At 37.0% G+C, this 27,395-nt stretch overlaps 1 protein-coding gene across 5 annotated transcripts in view; it reads left to right on the top strand.

Annotated features, from left to right (window-relative positions):
- The window catches only part of SPATA17 (spermatogenesis associated 17), a 92,811-nt gene that overhangs the window by 31,889 nt on the left and 33,527 nt on the right, over window positions 1-27,395 (top strand). For 4 of the 5 annotated variants that reach the window (XM_034427841.3, XM_034427842.3, XM_034427840.3 and 1 more), the window contains 2 exons: window positions 1,208-1,331; window positions 18,523-18,717. In XM_034427841.3, coding sequence (XP_034283732.3) covers window positions 1,208-1,331; window positions 18,523-18,717 — 319 coding nt within the window. The remainder of the gene's footprint in view (window positions 1-1,207; window positions 1,332-18,522; window positions 18,718-27,395) is intronic. The other variant, XM_087883183.1, reaches the window with a different exon arrangement.

Raw genomic sequence — 27,395 nt, 5'->3', positions numbered from 1 at the left:
TTTTTAATACTGTATTTTATGTAAGATGCCCAGAAAAAGGTCATAACATACTTAATTAACATTTATTAAATCTACATACTTCACTGAACAAAATTTATGTCTTTCACATACAAGGTTAATTTAAATTAGCTCTTTCTTAATACCACTACCAACAAATGTTAATTAAACTATTACTTTGATATGTATGTGTACGGTTATATGTGTGCGGGGAGCAGCATGCCGTTATACAGTATTACCAATAGTAGTATTCACATTTAATCTTCAAGACACTTCAATTTTTCTATAAATGTTCTGTACAATATTTTAATACAAAATAGAAAAGAGTTAATGAGTAAAGAGGTAAAGAGAATCCACAAGATGTCCTTTGATTGTATTTTTACTGAACTAGACCCTGAATTCATCTGATCAAGGAGTAGTTCTACAATGCCCCTGGAAAAGATCTTTCTCAGTCCTGCTATTTTAATTTTTCTTCATTTATAAACTAGCTATAATGTCAAATTCCCATAGAATTCTATCCTATCTTTCTTCTATTTCTTCTATTTCTTTTCTTCTGTGACAGAAAAATGGACAGAGGTTTATTGAATAATAGGAGACAGATATTTCCTTGCTTGCAAGCCCTACAACAATTGCCTATAACTATTGCTACATATATGTTGCACACTCATCTAAAATATTTCATTTTAAGATCTGTGTACTCTGTTGTAATGCTCCAAAAATATGCCAGTACTTGATGATTCCTTCATGTTTCAACATTACATAGAATATTTTATTTCTTTTTCTTAGTTTTTCCCTAAAATTAGAACATTAGTTTATATTTCAGAATTAGTGAAATTAGAACCCTTACATCTAGTTTCTTAGGAAACTTTTTTTTAATCTGGATAAAAAATATTCATGTCTCTATTATCTGTGACACTCCAGTCTTCCATTTGCTAAACATCTAAAACATGCATGTAGCTGAATCACACAGAAAGGTCAGTCATTACAGCACACTGATAGAATGCGGCTGTCCTGCTTTTGTTCTAACAGTACGAGGTCTGCATTGCTAAATTGACTTAGCAGGTTCTGAAGTTGATGACTTCAATAAACGGTACACAGAGTCAGCATATCATCATCACTGGGAGAGAAAGGCTATGAAAAAGGGGTTCTTTATTTTAATAATCATCTATTTTTCAAAAGAAAGTAATATGCAAAAATTGTTTTGATGCAGGAAAGAACTAGAAGAGTTTGCAGAGATGAAGGAGAAAGAAGAGGTGAAAAAAGCTCTTGAAAGGGAAAAAAAGAAAAAGGATTACCTAGCTCGAAAGATGCATTACCTCCTTAGCACTCAGCAGGTTGGTGTACCTGTCCCTGACAGCTCATGCAAACCACTGGGACCCCTAGCTTGACAAAGATAAACTAGCAGGCTGAATGGGACATGACTTGTTGAAAAGATATCACAAAGGCACTACTTCGAGTTCAATTTAGTGCATTTCTATAGGCGAGAGCAGGTACCATGACTGCTGCGTGACAGCAGCTTCATAGAGACAGCATTAGCACGGCTGGCAGAAAGAGCCCAAGTCAGCAGTTTGATCTACCACTGTGATAACACAACAGGAAGGGCATAACCTCACTTTAGAAACTCATTTTGACTGGCTTATTGTTGTGTTATCTCAGTTGTCAAAAGCTAGTTATTAAGCCAAAGAGCTATTTGATTTTTTAAAAAATTTAATTGAACTGAAGTTTGTGTCAGAATTACATTCCTTCGCTGTGGTGTTTGAATTAAATTGTAAGTCTAAGATGTCTTTTAAAAACTTTCTGGAGACCTCTTTTAGGCTCCGCACAATTACTTTCATTGCTCATTTATTGCTGTTGAAAGTATTCAGACAAATCTAGTTACTCCCTCAGAAACACGTTTCAATTCTGAAAAGTTGTTTGATGTGGGAAGTGTTCCTCTTTTTGATCCTGATTTCTCATCGGTGGGAATAAATGTTTGTAGGCACCACCTATTTATATTTAGGAAATGCAGCACAATTATTTCAATCTTTATTAAGTAAATTTATTATTGAATATTAGTGGTTTTTTTATTATAGCATGTGCACTTGCTACTTAACAAGTGTCATTCCTACAATCAAGGATCAATCACAATGCCAAGTGCTTTCATAACCAAAATTGTCTCGCCCTCTTTTTTCTCTCTGTCACATCAATCATGAATAAGTAATGGTGGAGTTTGTTTATATAAGCTGCATGGCAATTAATTATGGGAAAGTGAACTGATTAGTAGAAATTAGTTATTTTAATTGTAAATTTAGTGAAATCAAGGTTTGTTTGTGAAGAAACAGAAGAAAAGACTAATTAGTACATGAATATTATTAAGAATGAATTATTCATATGCTGCCAGAAAGAGTACTGTGAAAATAATCACCCTGCAAAAAAACACATCATGTTGTTTTAAAACTTTAACTAGAATATATAATAACCTCTAAATAGTAGGGAAAAAATGGAAAACTGGACTCAGGACAGAAGATCAGCATCTTTAAGGTTAATGTGGAAATAAAAAATATATGGTTTACATGGTTTGGAAGAAAAGTTCAAAAATAAATTTAGTGTAGTTTTCATTTGTTAGCTGTTTGAGGAATAAACATGTAAAAATCATGATCGTGTCTGAAAATATAATGTATTCATTGAGATACTACTTAAGAACTGGCATTTCAAGTTTTAACCTCCCCCCACATGCCCAATTATTTTTGCAAAATTGAAAGGTATTACACATTCAATATGATCTTGTGGACAGCATGTTAATGCAAATATTATTCAAAAAAATGAAATTATTTGCATCCATTATAGCATACAGATTTTCTATATTCCTTTACATTTTCAGTGTGCTTAAAGCTGATATTAAATAAGCATGAAAAGAAGTTAAAAATAGAATCAGAATTGTACTTTGATTAAAACTCACATTACATGTGAGATGATGCCTGGAGAAATAAATGACAAGCTCTAAAACTTGATACTTATGAAATATTGAGCTTTTAATCAACGTTCTTCGTTTATCTGTGGTTTCAATAACTAGTCAAGTAACACCTAACACATTTAAGCCTTCCTTTGTTTGAAGAAAATTCTTTCTTCATGATCCCTGTAATTATGAAGAAACCTGCTATGAAATCTTTGCCAATGTTTCCCAAGTCATAAATTATGTTATCTGCTCCACCTACTGGTTGCCTTGTGCAAGATAATAGCACTGAAAAATGTACCCATAAAGTACCAAAAAAATCTCTCTTTACATACCTATTTCTGTTGATTTGACAAGATTTGAAAAAGATAATTTGAATTTATTTAATATTTTTCTTTATTTATTTTTATTAGACACAAAAGGAACTTTGTTAACAAAAATATGAACCATTTTTTCCTCATGAACTATTCCTATTTTATTATTTTGGTAATGACTGCATAAAAAGTTTATTTTTATGACAAATCAAATATGGGAAAACAAATAACCCATTTTTAAAATAAAAACAGTAGGAAACACTATAATTAGTAAACTACACTTTAAAATTAAAGCTTTCATTAATTGAACATATATTATATAGAGTTTTGGACCTTGAATGAACAAAAGTGGCAAATGAATGTAATCTTTCTTTTTCTTGCGTTTGGGGCTTATATAGGTGTCTTTCCTTATTTTCTCAGGAAAGTTTATGTTGTGATTCTGCTTTTCAAAAATGTTGATCTATTAAAAATATTGATTCAAATGCTTTTATCAACAGCAGTTGTAGCATTAGAACTACAAAAATAGCCAAAATATTAGTTTTGATGTTTTATTAAGTAATGTCCTTTAAGCTAGACCCTGCATGAAAGCTATTTCTAGTTTAAAACAGATTTTAAACTAGAATTTAAAACACCTAAGTTATTTATTATAGCTACATTGAAGTAGGCTTTCAAAAACTGAAAACAAAAATGATGTGCTCACATTGCTTTTCACTTTTAAATAATCCAGTAAAAGTAATCAGTATATTATCGATAAAATGGTTTATGGCAGTACAGGATATATAATCAGGTAAAATCTAAACTCTGCTCAGTTTTGTTTTCTCTTCACTTTGAGGAAATGACTGTTGATCCAATTTTAGTTGATTGCTCACTTATGAAGTACTGAAAAAATGCCTAAAGAAGAGTAAAAGTAGAACAACTGTAAGAAAGAAAATATGAAGCCTCAATGAAAAAATATTGAAAGATAGATTTATCTTCTAACAAAATAAGTAGAATATAAATGCAAGGAAAGAGAATATGGAAGCTACATGGAACTGAGTATAGAGAATTAAGTTACTGAATGCCAGAAAAGTGTGTGAAGTTATACTGATGGAAAGTGTAAAAAGGTTGTTTGGTATATGAGAAAATGTATATGGAAGAGAATGATCACTGCAAAAATGGGGCTGAAAGAAAAATATAATGATATGAAAAGAATTATTAAAGAGAATGTAGCCAAAGCAAGCAACAAAGATTTTAAATTAAATGCAGAGTAAAGAAGCAGGTTAAATTAACTTCATTTTTTATGGAAATGGAACTTTGGTTTTGTATGGGGAAGAGAGCTAAATATGGATGTTCCAGTAGAATGACTGAAATTAAAAATGAAAGTGATGAAAGAATTTGGGAAGAAATATTTTACAGATTTGTGACGGAAAGATAGTGATATAAAGAATGAAATCAGAAGGAATTCTATAAAATTATTTTTTAAATGTTAAAAGAAAATAAATATAAATATTGGGAGGATTTTGAAAAGTGGGAATACTTTAAGTGTAGATGGAGTAACTGGAGAAATGTTAAAACTAAAAAAATGAAATGCTATTTCAACATAATGGCAGAAGATTATAATTTTAAAAGCTGTTTTTTCTCAGTGTGTTTTGAAATATAGACATGAATAGATCCTTAATTTGAAAATGCCAACAACAAAATGCAATTTTCTAGTGTGGATATTTAAATGGTAGTTGAAGAATTCTAGATAAAATGCTGTTCATCTGGAGACATAAAGGAAGCAAATAATATATATATATTTGATTGATTCTGTGCTATCAAGTCATTTTCAACTCCTAGTGACCACATGCATAGAGTTTCTCCTTGACGGGCTATCCTTAACCTGTTCTCTTTAGTCTCCAAATCAAGCACTAATTGGCATTGTAACTGAGTCCATCTATTTTGCTGCTGGTTATCCTCTTCTCTTTCATTCCAGCTTTCCCAGCATTAAGTCTCTGTTTATGTCTTTGAAATTGGATAATTTGAGACTGGTCACTTCTGCCTCTAGTGAAAACTCTGAGTTGATTTATTCAATGATCCATTGGTTTGTTTTCTTGACTGTCCATGGTATTCTCAGCAATCTCCTCCAATACCAAAGTTCAAAAATGTTAATATTATTCCTATCCTGCTTCTTCAAAGTCCAACTTTCCATAGAATGTCACAGGGAACACCATGGCTTGTACAGTTCTGAACTTTGTAGGTATGGAGACATAATGGCAGTGGTGGGTTGCTCCCGGTTCTGTCCGGTTCTTGAGAACCGGTAGTAAAAATGGGAGGCTCCACCCACCTGCCCTGATGTCACATTTGGTGATCTGCGCATGCGCAGAACCTCCCGTTGCGAACTGGTAGTAAAGGTAACTAGAACCCACCTTTGCATCATGGCATTTGAATATCTAAATAAAAATATAAAATTTAAATTACATTTTTATTAAGCAAATTTGACTCATCTAATTTTATGTCTAGTTAGATGAATGTCACATTATATCCCTTATATAAATACAATTATTATTAAACTCAAAAGAAATTTTCAAATATACTGAAAGATATCTGTATATAATAAATCAAACAAGCAGATCTTAGCCTTAAGCAACAAACATTCCCTACATGTGACTGGTTCTAGGAAAATCTGACTGAACATCGATAAAATTAACAGATTATCAGAGTTGGAAGGGACCTTATAAGTCATCTAGTCCAACCCCCCACCCAAGCAGGAGACCCTTCACCATTTCTGACAGATGGCAGTCCAGTTTCATCTTGAAAGCTTCTATTGATGAAGCTCCCACAACTTCTGAAGGCAAGCTGTTCCATTGGTTGATTGTTCTCACTGTCAGAAAATTTCTCCTTATTTCCAGGTTGAATCTCTCCTTGTTCAGTTTCCATCCATTATTCCTTGTCTGGCCTTCAGGTGCTTTGGAAAATAGCTTGACCGTCTCTTCTCTGTGGCAGCCCCTCAAATATTGGAAGACTGCTATCATGTTTTCCCCTGGTCCTTCTCTTCACTAGACTAGCCATGCCCAGTTCCTGTAACTGTTCATCATATGTTTTAGCCTCCAGTCCCTTAATCATCTTGGTTGCTCTTCTCTGCACTCTTTCTAGAGTCTCAAAATCTTTTTTATAGTGTGGTGACCAAAACTGGATGCAGTATTCTAAATGTGGTTTTACTAAGGCTTTATAGAGTGGTATTAGTACCTCACTTGATCTTGATTGTATCTCTTTGTTAGTGCAATTTAGGATTGCATTGGCTTTTTTGGCTGCCACTGCACACTGTTGGCTCATATTTAATTGGTTGTCCACTAAGACTCCAAGATCCCTTTCACAGTTACTGCTATTAAGCCTGGTTTCACCTAGTCTATATGTGTACTTTTGGTTTTTCTTGCCTAAGTGTAAGACTTTACTTTTCTCTACATTGAATTTCATTTTGTTAGATAGGGCCCAGTGTTCAAGTCTGTCAAGATCCATCTGGATCTTGAGCCTATCATCTAGGGTGTTGACTGCTCCTGCCATCTTAGTATCATCCGCAAATTTCGTAAGTTCCCCTTCTATTCCCTCATCTAAGTCATTTGTGAAGATATTGAAGAGGACCTTGCCTAAGACGGAAACTTGTGGTACCCCGCTCCTTACTTCCCTCCATGTAGATATAGTATCATTAAGGACTACTTGTTGAGTACCATTTGTCAGCCAGTTACAAGTCCATTTGATGGTGATGTTATCTATCCCACTTTTTTCTTGCTTACCAAGAAATAGGTTGTGGTCTATTTTGTCGAATGCCTTTTTTTTTTTTTTTTATTTGATTTATATGCCACCCTTCTCCGGAGACTCAGGGTGGCTTACAATGCGTTAAGCAATAGCCTTCATACTTTTGTATATTTTATACAAAGTCGGCTTATTGCCCCCACAATCTGGGTCTTCGTTTTACCTACCTTAGAAAGGATGGAAGGCTGAGTCAACCTTGAGCCTGGTGAGATTTGAACTTGCAGTAATTGCAGGCAGCTGATGTTAATAACAGTGCTTTAGTCTGCTGCGCTACCAGGGCTTTAGTCTGCTGCGCTACCAGGGCCTTGCTGAAGTCTAAGTATATTATGTCCACAGTATTTCGCTCGTCTACTGATTTAATCAGTATGTTGAAGAATGAAATAAGATTGGTTTTAACAAACCCATGCTGACTTCTAGTTATTTCTTTACTCGTTTCTAGATGTTGGCAAATCTGTTATGAAAATGCTCCTCTTTAGGGGAAAAATCAACATTAATAGCCATATTTAGATTGAGTTAAAAAGGCATCATGTTCATGTAAACAAGTAGCAAAACTTTCCAGATTCTAGGCAGCTCAAAAGATATACTATAAATAGCATAAGAATACATATCTGCTTATCCCTTTTATTACTTGGGATAATACGATTGTAATAAGCATGACAAAAAGCTCATTTAATTTAAATATTACATATCCAGTCAGAATCCTAGATCAATCCTTAGGTTTTGAGTAGAAAAGTAAATGTCAAATTTCCCACAGATAACAGATAATGATGTCTCTCCATTTTTATATACAGACATTCTGTTAATTTTGTTTATCATTACATTTGAATATTGATAAAGTTAAAAGATTACATTAAATTTATTTAACTCTAGAATAGGCCATCCCTATGTTAATGATTTTCTTGCTTGCCATGGGAATTTCTTCTAACTTAGGCCTCAACTGCGCCTAAATCCCTTAGTCCCTTAGCAGTGATTACTCAGACTGGCAGAATGCTGGTCTCCTTTCCTCTGATCTTCTTCTGGTCAGATAGGCATGATCTGCTGACATCAGGATCTCCCCCATCTTTAATGATTCTTCTATCATATCTCCCATCAGAAGTACAACTATAACCCACTTTTCTAGCTAGAGATTAGCAGGAATGTTCAGTGGAATTCTTGTGGAGCCATAATTGTAGTGGTTGAAAAACTATCATGTTTTTTTCTGTTCTCAGCAAGAGTAATTGAATGTTGAATATCTGACTAAATTCTGGTCCGTGACAGTGTGTTAACACTCTTGACTATCTCCTAACAGCAAGGCAATTATTTGCTGAGTGGGATTTTTTTATAAATCCCTTGGCAATAGTATGTCCTGATAATTATGATGAAGTGCATTGGTCAGTGTTGATTCAGCATTTCCATTTCTAGGAAATATTTCAGTTGAATCTCTCTATTCTTTCGCATTTATGTTCCCCTCCCCAAATCTGGTTTTCTCATATTGTGAATATATACTAAGTAAAACAAATCATATATGTGTTCTGTATGCACATTTTATCAATCATTGTCATAAAGGCTTTAGTAGCTTTTTAGCTTCAGTTCTTCAATATGATCAATATTATGCAGAGTTTTTTTTTTTAATTTAAAACATAGTTAAGCACCACCTACTATTACAATGAAAAAGAAGATACTGTAAAAATTGAATTTGGAGAAATAAGAGGGTGCAGAATCAGAAAGACAATGAGATAAATATTAATGTTACCTATTTGTTTAACTCTACAATGAATATAAACATAGTAAAATTTTAAACGGTGACAAGTAGACTCAGAACTGGAGGTCAAACATTAAGAATTGAAAATATGCAGATCACAATATGTTAACTGAAAGCAAAGATTTAGAAGACTAGATTTTCACTTACTTGGTGAAAGGAACAGCTCAGGAATAGCTCTTAGGAAAGCACAAATAGATAGTGAAAAATGTGGGTTAATATTTAATAAGAAAACTAAAGGAATGTTAACTAGCCTGCTTAGGGAATTTACATTTGACAATGAAGAAGTGAAGGTGGTATATTGTTTTGTTTTCTGAGACTCAATAATAGATAAAGATAGACAGCATGCTAGAGAAGTAAAGAGGAGATTAATCCAAGGGAGAAAGGCAGCGACAAATTTAGATAAGGGTGAAGGATATTTCTATGACAACAAGGATCAGAATAGTTAAAGCCATGGTTTTCTCAGTGGTAGTGTAGGGCTATGAACCTATATATTGGGATAAAAGTGAACGCAAAAACATTCGAATTTGAATTAAGGATTTTGAAAAAATAATAGAACCATGGATTGCAAGAAAACTATATTGTTCCTTTAAAGCAATGATTAGCAAGCTGAAACTCACCTACTCTGAACATAAGATGTAAATAGAGAATCACTGAAATATACCTGAAAAAGTTGTGGATTGCTGTGATAGAAGGTTTTTATCCATATAGTCGCTAGGAGTTGGGTCCAATTTGATGGCATCAAACTTTGTCACAGGTCTCAGGTACAGTGATTGCTACTAACATATAGACAGGAGTTATTTAATGTAATGTAAGAAGTAAGAAAGAAATATGACATAAGAAGCTCCTTAAAGCACTTTTATTTTTTTTTTCAGGATTGTGGGTTTGCATTCTACAACTGCAGTGTGATCCCATGAAAGTACACATTTGGTTTAAGGAGTTGCAGACAGGTGTTGTGTGCATCATTCTGAGCATTCTGAAACATGTTGCATTTGAATCTGAAGCACTGATCAGTCCTCATAGGAAGTCAATTTGATCTTTTCCTCAAGTGTAATTTTTAGACCATATGGCTGTGATGGCGAATCTATGGCACGCATGCCCGAAGCGGCATGCGGAGTCATGTCGCCTGGCATGTGCAGTCTCGTCCGTTCCTCTTCTGTGTTTCTGGCATGCATGCTTGATCAGCTGGCCTTTGTTCTTGCGTCAGTGCCAGAAATCAGAAAAGCTGGTCTTCCATTTTCCGCCATGAGCATGTGCGCTGGCCAACTGATTGGCACATGCACATGTGCAGCAGTAACCTGAAGCTTGCCGGCAGTAACCTGAAGAAACCACAAGTACATTCTCCCGCACGTGCATACCCCTGGGCAACTCCTATTCCTGGTCTCGGCCCAGTTGAGCATGCACACACGAAGTGCTCCCTTTTCAGCACTCAGTGCCAAAAAGGTTCGTCATCACTGCCCTATGGTAATGGAAGGAGTAGCACAATGCATTGATGTAGAATTAACCATGCATTGGAGGCTGTTTTCTATTCTAATTTATCTGTGAAAGTTGGCCTCTATGAATCAACTCTTATCTTCTTCTGGGATAATTAAAATAACAAAGATAACTTTCCTCTTCCAACTTCTGAAGCAATGCTATCTTGTTATAAAGAATGTTGAGTAGGCACAAAGTACAGTGGATCTTTCTTTAGGATATTTTCTTAGACCTGCATAGGCAAGTGTCCATAGTCATTTAAATATCAGTGAAACTTGATTCACTGCTTTGATCTCAAACTTGAGAACTCCACCACATGTTTTGGAAAGCTGATTTACTTAATTTTAAAGGACTTTATATGTATCACTCAGAACTGTCTCATAGCAACATTGTACTTATTCTAGATCAGATGTGACCAACCCGCAGCCCACTGGTCACATGTGGCCCTGGACAGCTACTAATGCAACCACATAAATTCATAAACTTTGAACATTATTATGTGATGTATATACATGGATCCAGGGAATTATAGGCTAATCAATACCTGGGAAAATCCTGGAAAAGATAATCAAATGGAGGATTTGTGAGTACATGCAAAATACCTATGAATGAACAAGGTGATTAATAGAAGCCAGCATGTTTGTTAAAAACAGATAATGCTAGACAAACTTATTGCTTTTTTTGATAACTAAATTAGAGGAGAAGTGAAATGCCGTGGATATAATATAATTTGACTTCAGCAAGGCATTTGTCAAAGTGGACAACAACCTACTTCTTGGTAGGTTAGAACAATGTGGGATTGACAGAACCACCACAAGATGGATTCGCAGTTGACTGACCAACTGTACTCAGCAGGTAGTCCTCAATGGAACTTATCTACATGGAGGGTTGCATGGGATCTTGGGCCCAGTACTCTTCAACATCTTCATAAATGATCTTGAAGGGATAGGAAACTCATCAAACTAGCAGATGACACAAAGCTGGAGGAATAGCTATTTCTTTGGAAGATAGGCTCAAGATCCAGAAGGATTTAGGCATTGGGTCCTATCCAACAAGATGCAGTACAGTGGTGAGAAAAGTAAGCTCTTACACTTAGGTAGGAAAAACCAAATGCAGAGGTACAAAATAGATGGTACCTGGCTCAACAGTCTTAAAGATCTAGGTGTCCTTGTGGCCCACTGCTCAAGTATGAGACAGAAATGTGTTCAGCTGCCAAAAAAACCCAGTCCTGGGCTGCATTAGCAGAGGGATAGCATCAAGATCACAAGAAGTGATAATGCTGCTTTATACTGCACTAGTGAGGCCACACTTGGAATATTGTGTATAGTTCTGATCATCATGTTACAAAAAAGATGCTGAGACCCTAGAAAATGTGCAAAGAAGAGCAATAAATATAATAATGGATCTGGAGGTTAAATCATAAGAAGGATGATGAGGGAGCTAGGCATGTCTAGCATATACTTGTATACATTATATAAATTTTATAATCCTAAGGACTATAATGATTGGTCTATGTATGAGAAGGACATCTCAACTAGAAATACCTATCTGCAGTCTCTGTTGGATCTTGCAGTTATGATTTGGAATGACCAAAAAAAACCCCCAGAGAAAGACAATAACTTTCAGAAAATATTCTTCCCAAAAGAAATAAAAATTCTCCACTTTGCTAGGTATTTATCTCCAGTTCTGGGGATGAAAAAGTCAAGGTATCCCATAGGGAGTGAAGTGGTGTTTTGTACATGTCTTCAAGCTGAGATGCTATTATAACTGTTGTGATCCCTTTAAATCTCCCTTTCCTCTAATAGGAGTAGAGAAGCTAGGCTTTATGATTTGTGAGGCTTAGGAAGGTGGGAACAGGCTCTTGTCAAACAAACTAAGATGGAAATGAAAATACCAGTAAGAGCAGATTAGTCTGTAGAGTAGTTTCATTTTGCTATCTGTTTTTGCTTCTTACTGTTTTTGTTTTCTGATAGGTGACTTACCTTGCACAAAGAAACAAACTAACAATAAGCTTTTAGATTCACACATAATAGTTCATAGTTAAAGGCAAATAAATGATAGGCAAACTATTACAATGTTCCATTTTAAAAAAATTGAGTTGGAAAATAAACAAAAAGTTTTTCTTGGATAAGTTTAGATAAGCAAACCATAGTTAGACAAGCTACAACATGGTTAAACCATATAGGTTAATGTCCTATTTTCCCAGACTAATTACAATAGATTATGTCTGTATAAAAATAAAGTCTTTTAAATGCTTAGTTCCTTCCACATATAACAGAAATATGATCTGTTCAGCCTGAATTGGCTACTTTCATGTTCTGCAAGCATTTAGTTAACTTCTATGTTATGAGGAAGAAAGATTTCTATGAATGCTTTTTAAAATGTATTTTAAAGCTGTTGTTAAGCATCTGTTAGAATTTGCAGTAGCTAAAGTTTTTATGTATGTTACATATTTTTGTCCCTGAATCAATAGATTGTGTGCTCAAAAGAACTCTAGACTCTGCCCAATTAGCAGAACATTGGAGAACTGGTAACTCTGCTTCTAGTATATTTCTGTATGTTGGGCAACCATCAGCCAAAAAACATATTCTTTCCTAATACAATATTCTGTTTTTAAGCAAGGTTAATAATCTCCGTGTACAGTGGTGGGTTCCTCCCGGTTTGGCCAAGCCAGTAGTGGTGACGATATGACATCACCGAATCGGTTCTGCCCATCCCGCCCACCCACCCGCGTTATTCTTACCTTTTATTTGGCCCCACCCCCAATCTATTGCTGCCTCCTGAGTCCCAGCTGATGGCTAGAGGAAAAAAAACTGTTTAAACTCTTGCCGCAGGGCTTCAAAGGGCCTCCCTACAGCTGATCAGTGGTAAAAGAAAACAAATGAGTAGACCGTTGCCTGCAAAAATATATGAGTAGATCAGTGCCTGCAAAAATACATGAGTAGATCAGTGCCTGCAAAAATAAATGGGTAGATCAGTGCCTGCAAAAATAAATGGGTAGATCGGTACAGCTCTGAATGCAGTTAAAAGCCTGGTAGACCAGTACCTCTGCTAAATCCTAAATAATTGTCACATGATCATCAAGCCACGCCCACAAAATAAGCCACGCCCACAGAACTGGTAGTAAAAAAAAATAGAACCCACCCCTGTCTGTGTATCAAAGCAAATATCATAAATATCACATTCCCTTTATTATCATCAAAGGGAAATTAGGAAAATGGATTTTTACAAATTATCTGCCCAGTTTGGAAAAAAAACCCATAGGACTGAAAATATTACACATGATATTCATTTAACCTGATTCTTTCCAGCAAATCCTTTCTTTTTTATTTGCATGCCATCCTCATTACCAAGATTAAAATTATATGAAGAAAGCAAAATGAAACATTAAAATGATTCAAAATATTAATGTAATGCTAAGGATGGCTGAATAACAAATGATACATTTGCTCATAAGCTTGGGATCTGGTAAAATTAATAATGCTTATGGATCATGCATGGGTGAAGAGAGAATTCTAGGGCAGAAACTAGAAATAGTTTGTGTAGCTCCATTTTTCTTTTTCTAGTGAGTCAGAATCATAGGGTTTTTTTTAAGTGAGGAGGGAATGCCACAGAGCTTTCACACCTCATTTGCCATATTCACCACTGTGCACTATTCAGCAGAAGACGGCTTCAAAGAGGTCAGTGAGAAGCTATTAGCGGAGTCTTCCCCAGAGATTTCTTTGGTCTTATTGAGTTGGAAGTTAGCATGACAGTACTGCAAATAACTCAGTTGTAGGTTTTTTAACCGTTAGCACAGATTTCCCTATAGTGTTTGTCACTTCAGAAAATTATTCCTAAAAATGATGTCTAGAAAGCTAGGTTTGACAGGGGCTCTTGTGAGAAATGCTTGGGAAGACATGGATACAGAAAAAAAATGTGTCATGTTCTCCCTGCGCTACTTGGGACTTTATTGTGGCGAGGGTGGGGGTAGAAAATCTATAATTTTAATTAGAATAGGAATAGGAAACAAAATGGCTTTGTAGATAAAGTGATCCATTAAGAGTCAGTTCTTGCTCCTACTTAATCTTCATATAGACTGATTTACATGTTAAACCATAGAAAATGCTGGCTTGTTGAATAAACCAGCTTGATGGCTTTGCACTTAGCCCAAGCCAAACAAATCAAACTGTGATTTAGCTAACCCATACAAAGATGGAATGTGAACAATGGATAAATAAACCAAAAAGAGATTCCTCAATGTTATTGTGAATAATTTCACAGAAACATAAATTCAGTTTTGGTAATGGTAAAAGGGCAAATTAATCAATATGGAGTATTATGAAAAGGATAACCAAGTCATCATAGTTGTACATAAATTATTTTATAGTCACTTTTGTAATGCAGTGTAGAATTCTATTTTTGACATTTAAAGATTGTGTAAGCCGGGAAATGACAGACACAATTATTAGGAGCACATACTCTTTGAAGACAGATATAAGAATTCTTGAGTTCTTTATTTTAAATTACATGAGTAAAATAGGGATCATGTATAAGATGCTGTGGATTGTATTTATTATTCAAAATGTATTACTGGTATTTTATCAAAGATCTGAAGTACAGCATACAGTAGTAAATTAATGAAATCATACTGTCAATTTTAACAAAATGACAGTCTACAACAGGAGTGTCAAACTGGTGGCCCACGGGCTGGATGCATCATGCTCAGGCCATGCCCACCCCAGCTCCGCAAAGGAAAAAAAAAATCACGATACGTTACATGACGGCAGCGTGACCTGGCAAGTTTGGCACCCGTGGTCTACAAGATCTCATTAAGATCTTCCCTATCTCCTGAAATAGGTAAAAAAAAATATTGTGACTAGTCTTGCTGACCTCTACAATTCCAGGTTTAAAAGCGGATACATATGGGGTAGCCTTTATAACCAGTGGTTCTTTATAGAATCTTGTCAGTTAACTGGAAGTTTTTCAGGCATTCCTATGTGCCAAAATCAGCAATAGAAACAAACTTGTCTGAAGAAATGATTTACCCTACACTACCAGTGTTCTTGAATCACAAAAGAGATATAACAATGTGATATAACACCTGTTTTGTGTGCAGAAGCTCTCAGCTGTTTTCTCTTGTTAAAATTATTGGCACCTTAAGTCACATTTACCAGTGCCTTCCTTAGTTCCTGTAAGAAGAAGTGATAATAGCAGTTTGAATGGAACTTAATATTTATGCCATCATACAACAGGTATGGAGCTAGGAATCCATGTTGGTTCCTCCTCCAGCCTCTCTATCCCACCCTATCATAAAGAATAGAATGCAGAAATAATGGGAGGGGGAATCCGTTTTAGTACATAAAGTAATAATAATAATAATAATAATAATAATAATAATAATAATAATAATAATAATAATAATAATAATAATAATAATAATAATAATAATAATTTTATTTCTATACCGCCTTTCTCCCGAAGGACTCAGGGCGGTGTACAGCCTATTTAAAAAAAACACAAGACAAAACAGCGATTAAAATTTAAAATAATTAAATAGATTTGGCTCAAATTTAAAACCCCAGAAATTTAAATACCCCAATTTAAAACTATTATGTTGATAGCCCGGCCTGGCGGAACAACAGGGTCTTCAGTGCGCAGCGAAACACCCGGAGGTCGGAGATCTTACGTATTTCCGGGGGGAGTTTGTTCCACAGGGCTGGGGCTCCCACAGAGAAGGCCCTCCCCCTGGGTATCGCCAGCCGACATAACTTGGCCGATGGCACCCGGAGGAGACCCTCTCTGTGGGAGTGAACTGGTCGGTGGGAGGCTATTGGTGGCAGAAGACGGTCTTGAAGGTACCCGGGCCCTATGCCATGGAGAGCTTTAAAGGTGGTGACCAGCACCTTGAATCGCACCCGGAAGACCACTGGGAGCCAGTGCAGCTCGCGCAGGAGGGGTGTCACGTGGGCACAACGAGTTGCGCCAATAACCACCCATGCGGCCGCATTCTGGACCAGTTGGAGCCTCCGAGTGCTCTTCAAGGGGAGCCCCATGTAGAGAGCATTACAATAGTCCAACCGGGAAGTAACAAGGGCATGAGTGACTGTGCGCAGGGCGTCCCGATCCAGAAAGGGCTGCAACTGGCGAATCAGGCGAACCTGATAAAAGGACCCCCTGGCCACGGCCATCATATAATAGACAATACAGTACTAGTGTTGTGTCCTGTCAGCCCCCAGTCCCTCCATCAGCCAAATCAGAGGAGAGAGTCAGCATCAAGGTAACCTGAGAGCTCCGAGGGGGAAGAGGGAGTGGAGCTGGCAGAGAGAGAGAGAGAGATGCGTCCGTCAGCCCTCAGATGAAGAGTCAACAGCCCCCAGTTCTGGTGGTGGCTGATGAGGAAGGGTTAGGGTTAGGGTTAGGTCTGGGTCCAATGGCAGAAGCGCAGAAGGCAGAGGAGAGCAGTAGAAATATGTGGGCCGATCCTTGGAAAGGAAGAGCCACGTCTGCTAGCGAAGCCCCACCCTAGCTCTGGGGATAAAAGTCAGGGGATGGAGATGAATACATAGATGTGGCAGACAACTATTCATCTTCCGGATGGATGGACTTGTTAGCCTACAGTGAGAGAGAAACTTTTTGCCGGGGCTGCCGGGGCTCCTAATAAAAGAATCTTTGAGTTAACTTCAGAGGTTTTGTCGTGTTTGGGAAGCTGGGTCAGAAGAACTAGCCTAGATGGACAAATAATTTGACTTCCTTTCAGACATCTTCCTGTGAACCTATATGTACTCTAACTCTGTGAGGGAATACAGGTAATCCTTGACTTACAACTGGTCACTTAGCGACCATTCATAGTTATGACAGCCCTCCTTCCATGCTCATTTCAGCCTTTTTATTTATTTATTTATTTATTTATTTATTTATTTATTTATTTATTTATTAAATTTTATATCCCGCCCTTCTCCCCGAAGGGACTCAGGGCGGTGAACAGCCGAGAATTAAAATAACATACAATATAAAAGTTAAAATAATTAAAAATAAATTAAATTAAACGGCCGCCCCAATTTAAAACCCCTAGCAATACAATTAAAAAACTAACCTATAAAACCTATTCAGGCCAGGCCAGCTTGCTGAAATAAAAACGTCTTAGGGGCTTACGGAAAGTGCGGAGATCCAGAATCAGCCGTATTCCAGGAGGTAGCTCGTTCCAGAGGGCGGGTGCTCCCACAGAGAAGGGTCTCCCCCTGGGGGCTGTCAGCTGACATTGCTTGACCGACGGCACCCTGAGGAGGCTCTCTCTGTGAGAGCGTATTGGCCGGTGGGAGGTTATCGGTAGCAGAAGGCGGTCTCGTAAATACCCTGGCCCTAAGCCATGGAGCGCTTTAAAGGTGAGAACCAACACCTTGAAGCGCACCCGGAAGACCACCGGGAGCCAGTGCAGCTCGCGCAGGAGAGGTGTTATATGGGAGCGCCATGTCGCTCCCATGATCACCCGCGCGGCCGCATTCTGGACCAGCTGGAGCCTCCGGGTGCTCCTCAAGGGGAGCCCTATGTAGAGAGCGTTAGCATAGTCCAGGCGAGAAGTGACGAGAGCATGAGTGACTGTGCATAAGGAATCCCGACTCAGAAAGGGGCGCAACTGGCATATCAGGTGAACGCCTGGTTCCAGAAAAAAAAATCACCCATAGGATTTGCTTATTGACTGTAGTGTTTGCTTAATGAATGGATAAACAAGATGGATACAAAGATTGAGAAGAAACATGTGACTTAGTTCTTACATATGATAACAACAGCAAGACTTAGATATGTGAATTCCTATAGCAGAAGAATGGATTATGAAATTAATGGAGCTGGTTGAGAAAGCAAAATTAATGACCTAGTAACAAAAATATGCCATGTTCACTTAAATATTGTGGAGTTTGCTCAACAACTGCTGCAAAAAAAATCATAAATTGGTTATGTGGTTGCCTTGACTTATGACTTATGATGGAAATTCCAGAGTCCATTATGGTCATAAGTCGAGGACTACATGTATATATCATGTAAGGTAACAATAGCATATAATTTTTATCTTTTTGCTATATTATAGCTTTAAATTTTGTGTCTAAAGTCCAATGGAAATGGTTTCCTGCAGAAAGAATTTTGAAAACTATGAAAAAATTAGTTCAAAAAATGAATTACAGTTGATGTGAAGTATATACATAAGCATTATATATTTGTCCTTTTCTGATTCAAGAGTAAACACTTTTTTAAAATATTACTTATATTGATTTCACTAATATAATTTGAATAAACACCAACAAAATAATATTGTGTTTTAGATTGCAGGCATATATAATTCACCCTATCGAAAGTCACCTGATCCGTGGGAAATGCAGTTAAAGAAAGCTAAACCTTTGAGTCACAAAAAGAAGATTGAGAAAAATGCTATGGATTTTCCATGGCCAACTTATACTGATTCCTTTAGTTTACAAACAATGTCAACTCTTCCTCCAATTCGAAGACAAAAACCACAGGTAATATGCTTAATGACTTTTAGGTACCCATTTGCTATTAACAGCTGATTTCTTTCTAAAGTTGCTGTAGGGTGATCCTTCCAGAGAACAATAAATTACTTATCGAAGAGAATATGTGTAGTTCAGGGTTGAACTGTGGGATTCTTAGTGCTCTCTGATCTTGGTTGTTTTCTTGCAGACATTTCATTACCAAACTAGATAACATCATCAGATGCAGATGCAGTATTGAATTCCTTTATCCCCTTTTCTCCAGTCCCAATTTCCTTTTGTACTGATTCTCACATGACTCCTACTTGTGAGTGAGCAAATCTTCTGCATCTTATTTTCTTGGGTCCTGTCTTCTTTCAGTAATTAACCATCAGAGTTGCATTTTTCTAATGGCCAGGATATCAAGAAAGACCACTCTGTTATATTTCTATATTTAGTCTTAATATAGTAGGTAGTTAGAATTCAAGAAGACTGGAGGAGTCCAATCCCTTGCATCCCTTGCTGATTTTCCCGATTGCTTTTCAATGATCATTCCTCTGGCTCTTTTATTTTGATTCTTCCCCTCTATGGTTTCCAAATTTGGAATGGGTGGGGAGTGTAAATGGTATCACAGAGACATGGAAACAATTAAATGAGTACCATGTTTCCCTGAAAATAAGACATCCCCTGATAATAAGCCTAATCAGGCTTTTGAGTGCATGCGCTAAAATAAGCCTCCCCCCAAAAATAAGCCTTCCCCGAAAATATTTAAACACAGAGCTGGAAATCGGGTAAGATGGCAAGAGGAGCTCCATCTTGCTCCATGCGCCCCAAAATAATAAGACCTCCCCGAAAATAAGGCCAAGCGCTTATTTCGGGGTTCAAAAAAATATAAGAAAGGGTCTTATTTTCAGGGAAACACAGTAGAATATTTGGAAAGCCCAACACTTTGTAATCTGTTCCTATTTATTTCCCATTTTTCTTCCCCCTCCCCAATTGTTCTGAACTGATGACCTTTGTACTAAAATAGCCATAATCCTTTTATAATAGTGCTCAAGGCAGGGGGTCTTAGCAGGAATATCAAAATGTAGGAAACAATTTATCCTGATAAGACTAGGATGCTCATGTGTTCTGTGTTCACATGGAACATGTTTCACATTTTGAAATCAGTTCAGTAATTTTTAAAAAAACATACATTGTTAGTACATTTTACATGATTTTCCACTAGCCTCATTTGCAGCCTCAGGTTAAAAAAAAAAGTGGTAAATTTATCTACCTTGCTGAGAATGTAAATTTTGACTCAATTTACTTTATTAAATGTTCCACAAATAAAGAAATAAATTTAAGAAATTTAAAAAATCAACAGGAACATACATTTGGAACTTTGTTCCAAATATAACTTTGTTAAGTCTACATTATGTAGGAATCATGAGTATTTTAAAAGCTAAAAAGAAAATGCCTCTATTTAGAATAGGAGTATAAAATCTCAAATCACTAAAAACTTGTTGCGGTGTTCAGTGGTCAATTAAAATCAATTAAGTTATTCCTTAGGGTGGATGGAGTATCTTGATTATAATCGACCATTGTAAAACCACAAATTGTTATACAATGTGTTGATCTGATATTTCTCTTGTTTTAGGCTATTTTGTAATCTTTTCTTCCCTTTAGTCTAGACACCAAGAAACTTAAAGCCTTTTAGAACAAAAGAGTTTTGTTTATTTTCTGGTATCTTGAAGGGGGAATTTGCGGTATAATACTTTAATCCTTTCAGTGCCCTCGGATGTATGCTGTGGAGTAAATGTTCAAAGTGCTGTGCGTAGATTTAACTGTGTGACTCTTATTGATGTTAATGGGAGTCACACGGCTAAATCCGTGGACAACACAGTTTAGAGGTATATTTCTGAGAAAGGACATTGGTCTGAGCTGATGAAACAGCTGGGAAAGAAAATCCAGCAGAAGCACTGTTCTGAAAATGGCTGGGTCATGTTAAAATGGGGATTTATAATTACTAACCATGCTTATGGCTTAGTATTTTGTGACAGCAGTTATTTGACATTAACTGTATTTTCCATATTAGCCACCGTATGTTATGATAGCAAAAAAGTGCTCAAGGAGAGTGTTAAAGTACGAGCTGCATTTCTTTCAAATGTTTAAGGAATAAATATTAACTTGTCTTTGGATCTCACTTAAGGAAAGTGGCATTTAGACAATATTTATACTGCTGATAGGTATGTTCTATCTGAAGTATGATTTTTAATTCAGAAATAAACATAATTATAAACTGTTGTCTTACACAGTGGTGTTTAAACACCACATAAATATGACCTAAATGTGATTTATTCTCCAAATAGATCCTAAAACTAAAAAAAGAGAACCCAATTAAACAAATGAGTTAAAATTTATTAAGGAAAATGATCCAAAGCTCATTTGTCTCTCATGCACTGCTGTAGCTTGCTAGTCAGATCCTTTTGAAGGAAATTAGGTATGTTTGTTTGTTTGGTTGTTTTGTATTCCACCCGTATTATTTGTACAAATAACTCAGGACAGCAAACTTATCCCACACACCTTCCTGCTCTTATTTTCCCCACAACAGCAACTTTGTGAGGAGTTTGCCTGAGAGAGAGTGACTGACCCAAGGTCACCCAGCTAGCTTTCATAGCAAAGACAGGACTAGAACTCAAGGTCTCCTAGTTTCTAGCCTGGTGCTTTAACCACTAGACCAAAGGCCACCATACTAAAGAAATCTGATTTCAAACAATTATCCCAGACATAAGACAGGGATGCAATTTGTATATCTACTCCCTTGTGACCAACACGAGTAATTCAGGATGCCATACTCAGAAATAAATGTAAGCACATTGAAATTTTACTCTAAGGCACGGGTGTCAAACTCGATTGCGTCACAGGCCAGATCATGATGTACCACAAGGTTTTTGCCTTTGTAAAGCTGAGGGGGTGTGGCCTATACATGACGCATCTGGTCTGCGGGCCACCAGTTTGACAGGCCTGCTCTAAGGAGATGATGCATTGCTATTGTTGCAAACATTAGTTGAATTAACATGAGGTCTGAATGCCTAATAGCTAATTATTGTTTTGAGGAAGTATTTGAGATCAATTATATTAAAACTGGGATCCTAATTTCTGTCAAGTCACTCAGGCTGCATTCCTGAATGTTAAATGATCAAACAGCAGAGCAAATTTAAATATTTAAGTACTTAGACAATGGTTTTTCTTAACTTCATCAGACCCAAAGCACATCAAAATTATGTGGTTCAAACTGTATACAAATCAGTGGACAGCAATACAATCCAGTTACTTTGCTAAAGGGGCACAACATAATCCAACATTAAAATTACATTTGTCTAAGGCACACAACTCTTGTTAGGAATTCACTTAGGAACATATTGCTACTTTGCTTCTGTGGAAAGAGTTTGATCTATGTAAATTCTTAAGGACTTAATTTCTACTGGCCCATATGTTCCTAATGTGATAGTGATTTCCCTATATGTTGAAATACTCAGAGAATACTGATTTATTTTAAGTACAGTTACTCTTGTCAAACCAATGTGATTTCAATCAATGTAAGTTTCTTTCAATGCAGCAAAATTGTGTTTAACTGTAAAACTCAACATGCCTTGATTGCCCAATGACACAGTTATAATTTTATGTTTGTACAGGTGGGCCTCAGGCTATGTCTGTTCTTTTAGTCACTGTTCAAGTTTGTTATGACACTGAATAAGAAGGACTTATGACTGGTCCTCAGGGTTCTGGCCATTGAAGCATCCCCTCAATTATGTGATTGTGACCTGGGCACTTGGGGTCTGGCTCATGATTATGATGTTGCAGCAAATTGCAATCATCTGATCACAACTTTCAACATATTCTGCCAGGTTCCCACAAGCAAAGGCAATGGGAAAGCCAGCAGGAAGTTGAAAGTGAGGTCCTCATTTAACAATGGCAACTAGGACTGCTAAAATTGATGTCACAGTGGTTGCAGTGTCTCAAGGTCAAATGGTCGCCATTTGTGACCTTCCCTGCCAGTTTCCTACAAATAAAACCAATGGGAAGCTGACAGTGAAGGTCACAAGTTGCTCCTGTAAGTCACTTCCAATGGTTTTTCTCCTCAGGAACCACTACTGTAGAGTATGAGATCCCAGGCATCTCATGTTCCATAGCATCCCACCAGTCTCCTGCACTTCATGGTGCCCATGCATTCACAGTACTCCTCCCCACTTACCTGTGGCTTATGTTAGCCTGTCCATCTGCTCCCTTGAATCCTCCCATGGCCTTTGCTGGCCCACCTGCCATCGGATCTGGATGGGGAGGAACAGGCTCAGGCTCAACCCATCCAAGACCGAGTGGCTGTGGTTTCCGACGTCCCGATATAGTCAGTTGACGCCATCTCTGACTATTGGGGGCGAATCACTGGCCCCCACGGAGAGGGCTCGCAACTTGGGCATCCTCCTGGATTCACTGCTGTCTTTAGAAGAGCACTTGACGGCCGTGACCGGGAGGATTTTCTATCAGGTTCGCCTGATTCGCCAGTTGCGTCCCTTTCTGGATCGGGACTCGTTACGCACGGTCACTCATGCCCTCGTCACCTCCCGCCTGGACTATTGTAATGCTCTCTACATGGGGCTCTCCTTGAGGAGCACCCGGAGGCTCCAACTGGCGCAGAGTGCGGCCGCGCGGGTGGTAATGGGAGCGTCATGGCGCTCCCATGTGACACCTCTCCTGCGCGAGCTGCACTGGCTCCCGGTGGTCTTCTGGGTGCGCTTCAAGGTTTTGGTTACCACCTTTAAAGCGCTCCATGGCTTAGGACCTGGTTATCTACGGGACCGCCTACTACTACCAATAGCCTCCCACCGGCCAGTACGCTCTCATAGAGAGGGACTCCTCCGGGTGCCGTCAGCCAAACAATGTCGGCTGGCGACCCCTAGGGGGAGAGCCTTCTCTATGGGGGCACCTACCGTCTGGAATGAGCTCCCCCCAGAGATACGGAGGATCCCGGATCTGCGCACCTTCCGCCGCGCTGTGAAGACTCTTTTATTCCATCAAGCAGGCTTGGCCTAATCTCCTCCCTCTTTTAATATATAAATTTTAAATCTGTTCTTAAATTATTGGGGTGTTTTAATTTGTCTGGGCCAAAATGATTTAATTTGATTTTAACTGGTTTTTTAAATTTTTGTATTTATGTATTTTATTGCTTGGCTGTTCACCGCCCTGAGTCCTTCGGGAGTAGGGCGGTATACAAATCAAATAAAACTAAACTAAACTAAACTAAACCTGCAACCCCATTGCCGCATTTGCTCACCCTGGCACTTAGCTGCAGCACATTTGTAGCTTCCATGCCCTTCCCCCTTGCCTGGCTCTCTTCCTGCTTAATAACCCATATGATCCTGGGGTTAGAATGGGCAACCAGGATTGCCAAGATTGTCATCTCTAAGTGATATGGTCCCAATTGTTGTTGTAAGGCAAGAACTATGTACTGTATTTAATTCATGGACTTTCTCTTGTTTTTCATTATTTTGTATACTTTGAAATTATGTAACCATTTTTATTATCAAACACATGTGGTTTTGATACATTAATTTTCACATCCATACTGAATTGTACACTCAATCAGACATTTGCTGCAAATCAGTTTTATTCTCAGCTCTCAATATGGCATCCACTATGTAGAAAGCATGTCACTAGGTATGAGGTTGTCACACCTCATGACAACCATTCTTTCTACATTAAACAATGAAGGAGAAAAGGCACATTCTTGCCTTAATATTCTTAATGTTGAACCATATACTTCTTCCCTTCACTGCACTTCCAAAAGTTTATTAATTGTTATCTCTCATAATCTTTCACTGAATTCTTCTCTACTTCATTGAGTTTATCAAGGCCACAAAAGTGGCATTATGAATTCCAGTATTTGCCAAATCTAATTTTTAATATAGATGAGATTCAGGGGAAAATAAGAACCACAGCGTACCAGAGTAAATGACCTCAACAACGTTCAATGAAAACAATTGTAGGAAATGTTTTCCTCTTCTGGTCTCTAGCCATGGATTCTGAGATAATGGTCTCAAATTCAGCACTTGGCATTTTCAGTTAAAAAGGTACAAGTGTTAACTACAACATTTGGAGGGCCAGTATCAGTATATTCCAACTAGACTAGATAACCCAATGATTCAACTCCATGGACTACAGTTTCAGCACTGGGAAATTCAGGATTAAGCCAGGTCCCCTTTTCAGTATGCCATTGCTAATGTTAAACAAGCAACATGTTCATAGTTGTCAATTAAAAGTCAATCTATGATGTGTAATATGAATGTCAACAGGCAACTACCAAAACGGCTTATAGAAATAGAATTCAGTACAGGAATATTTTGTCAGATGCTTGTTATAAATATATATAATTTCAGGATTTTTTTTCAGTCATGTCTCTATTATGTTATTTGTCTTAAAAAGTGCAGGCGTTATCCATGCAGCTTTAATATTACTGTATGGATTGTGAATTGCCACTCCGTTCCTTGACATCTTTGCTTCTGTTCTGAATTGTACTATTTATTCTGAAATGTCACATAAAGAGAATTGGATGGATTTTGAACTACAAAAACAAAACAAAAAAACAAAAAAGCCCTTTTGTAATATTTTTCTCATTTTGTATTCTATACAGTTCAGTCAGATAAAGTCAGAGTTAATTCTCTTTTTACTGATTGTTCTTAGATGCAAATTTTCCAAACAATTTTAATAAATGTGTATTATTTTATATCACTAACTAAACTGTCCATCTCCCTCCCATCTTCCAAGTTTCTTTTGCAATCATTTAAAAGTTCTGAAGGTGTTCCATAGTGAACCTAGAAATAAACTAATTTGGGGTGCATAAGAAATCTTGCACAATACATATCTACTGTAGTTATTGACATTGTCGATGGAATCTGAATGCTGTTTGTGCCTTTAAAAAGTAAAGTTCCAGTAAAAATCCATTAACAACTTTCAAATATAGCAATCCTCTTGTCCAGCTGTGAAAAGTACTAGATGATACTTATTTGCCATTTGTGTTATTTATGGTCCATGACTTTTATGGTAACTGGTTCCTATTATTGGTTTCTATTAATGTAAAACATAAGTGAACATAAATGAGGCGTGAATCATTTCTTTTTATTAGCCCTGCAGTCTTCACTCAGTTCTTGCAGTAACTCCAGCTGTGACTTGTTAGTGATAACCTATTTAAAGAGATCCTTCAGAAGAAGAGGCATGATTAGGATTTTGCCTTCACTTCCTTTGGAAGGAGGGGAATTTGCTTCCTTACTTCACAAGTCGAACAACAGTGGTAAAAAAGGAAAGAGGCTGTAATTAGTCGCTCAGCAAAGTCACAGCTGACTGTAAATGGTATCAAGTTATAGTGCTAATGATAGTCTTGGTGAATTTATACTCACAATTGCCTAAAGGCAAGAGGTGATACAAGGAATTTTTACAAGGCCAGACAACATTGTCTTTTTACAGAAAACTGCAATGTAGGGGTTAATTTATAAGCCATTCATATGTTCAAATGTCCCCACACCATTGATAACTACAAACCAAAGAACTAATCATAGCTGAATGCAATTACAGTATGCATACATATTGAACATTGTCATATATAGTATATAATAAAGATAGGCTAGAGAGCTGTTCTCTGTGCCAGCTAGTGATATGGGTTGTTTTTTCATGTAGAAAAACAATTGTTTATGCATGTTCACCCATAAATTTTATGGTCTAGATACAGTTTTTCCACTTCATTTGAAGTTTCTGAGAATGAGATCTTATATAAAAGACATGTTGCTTATTAAAATATAAAAAGATCTACAATAACTCACTGCACAGATAATTTCTTATTTGTATTAAATATTAAATGCAGCTTTTATCAAAAGGTTTAGGTAAATATTTATTAAGCTTATTTTTAAGATATTCAGAAAGTGTCAGCTTTATCATATCTGATAAATGTACCATGTTTCCCCAAAAATAAGCCCTCCACCGAAAATAAGCCCTCCCCTGAAAATAAGCCCTCTCCCGAAAATATGTTTCCCTCAAAAATAAGCCCTCCGTGAAAATATATAAACAGATGTGCAGCTGGTCCCCGCCATTTCCTCTGGTTAGGGTTAGGGAGACAGAGCTGGAAATCAGGTAAGATGACAAGAGGAGCCCCGTCTTGCTCCAAGCGCCCCAAAATAAGAAGACCTCCCTGAAAATAAGGCCAAGCACTTATTTCAGGATCCAAAAGAAATATAAGACAGGGTCTTATTTTCAGGGAAACACAGTAGTAAATTTTTTTCATGGTTAAAATAATAGAAATTGTAATGCACCATTTTTAAAAATTCTAAGAATAATTAATTTTTTAGCATTAAAGAATCTGTTTAAACAAAACATTTTTACATACTGTATAGGAATGTTTCTGATTTAGAAAAGTTTTGTTTTCTTTAAGTACAGAAAGCAAGAATTTATATTTATCTTTCAATTTCTAGTTTAAAAAATCCTCTAAGCTATTCTGAATAGATATCTATAAAATTATTTAATTTATTTATTTATTGGAATTTGTCAAACAAAAACAAGAACAAGAATAAGAGAATAAAAATATAATGACAGGGATGATAGACACATTAGTGCAATTATGCATGCCTCCTCTACTGACCACTTAAGTATAAAGTAAAGTCCATGGAAGTCAATTTATGACTTAA

This window comes from Pantherophis guttatus, chromosome 1 (assembly GCF_059756535.1).
Source record: "Pantherophis guttatus breed Tessera chromosome 1, ASM5975653v1, whole genome shotgun sequence".
Classification (NCBI taxonomy): domain Eukaryota; kingdom Metazoa; phylum Chordata; class Lepidosauria; order Squamata; family Colubridae; genus Pantherophis; species Pantherophis guttatus.
The sequence above is the reverse complement of the archived record's forward strand: the minus strand, read 5'-3'. Positions and strand labels throughout refer to the sequence as shown.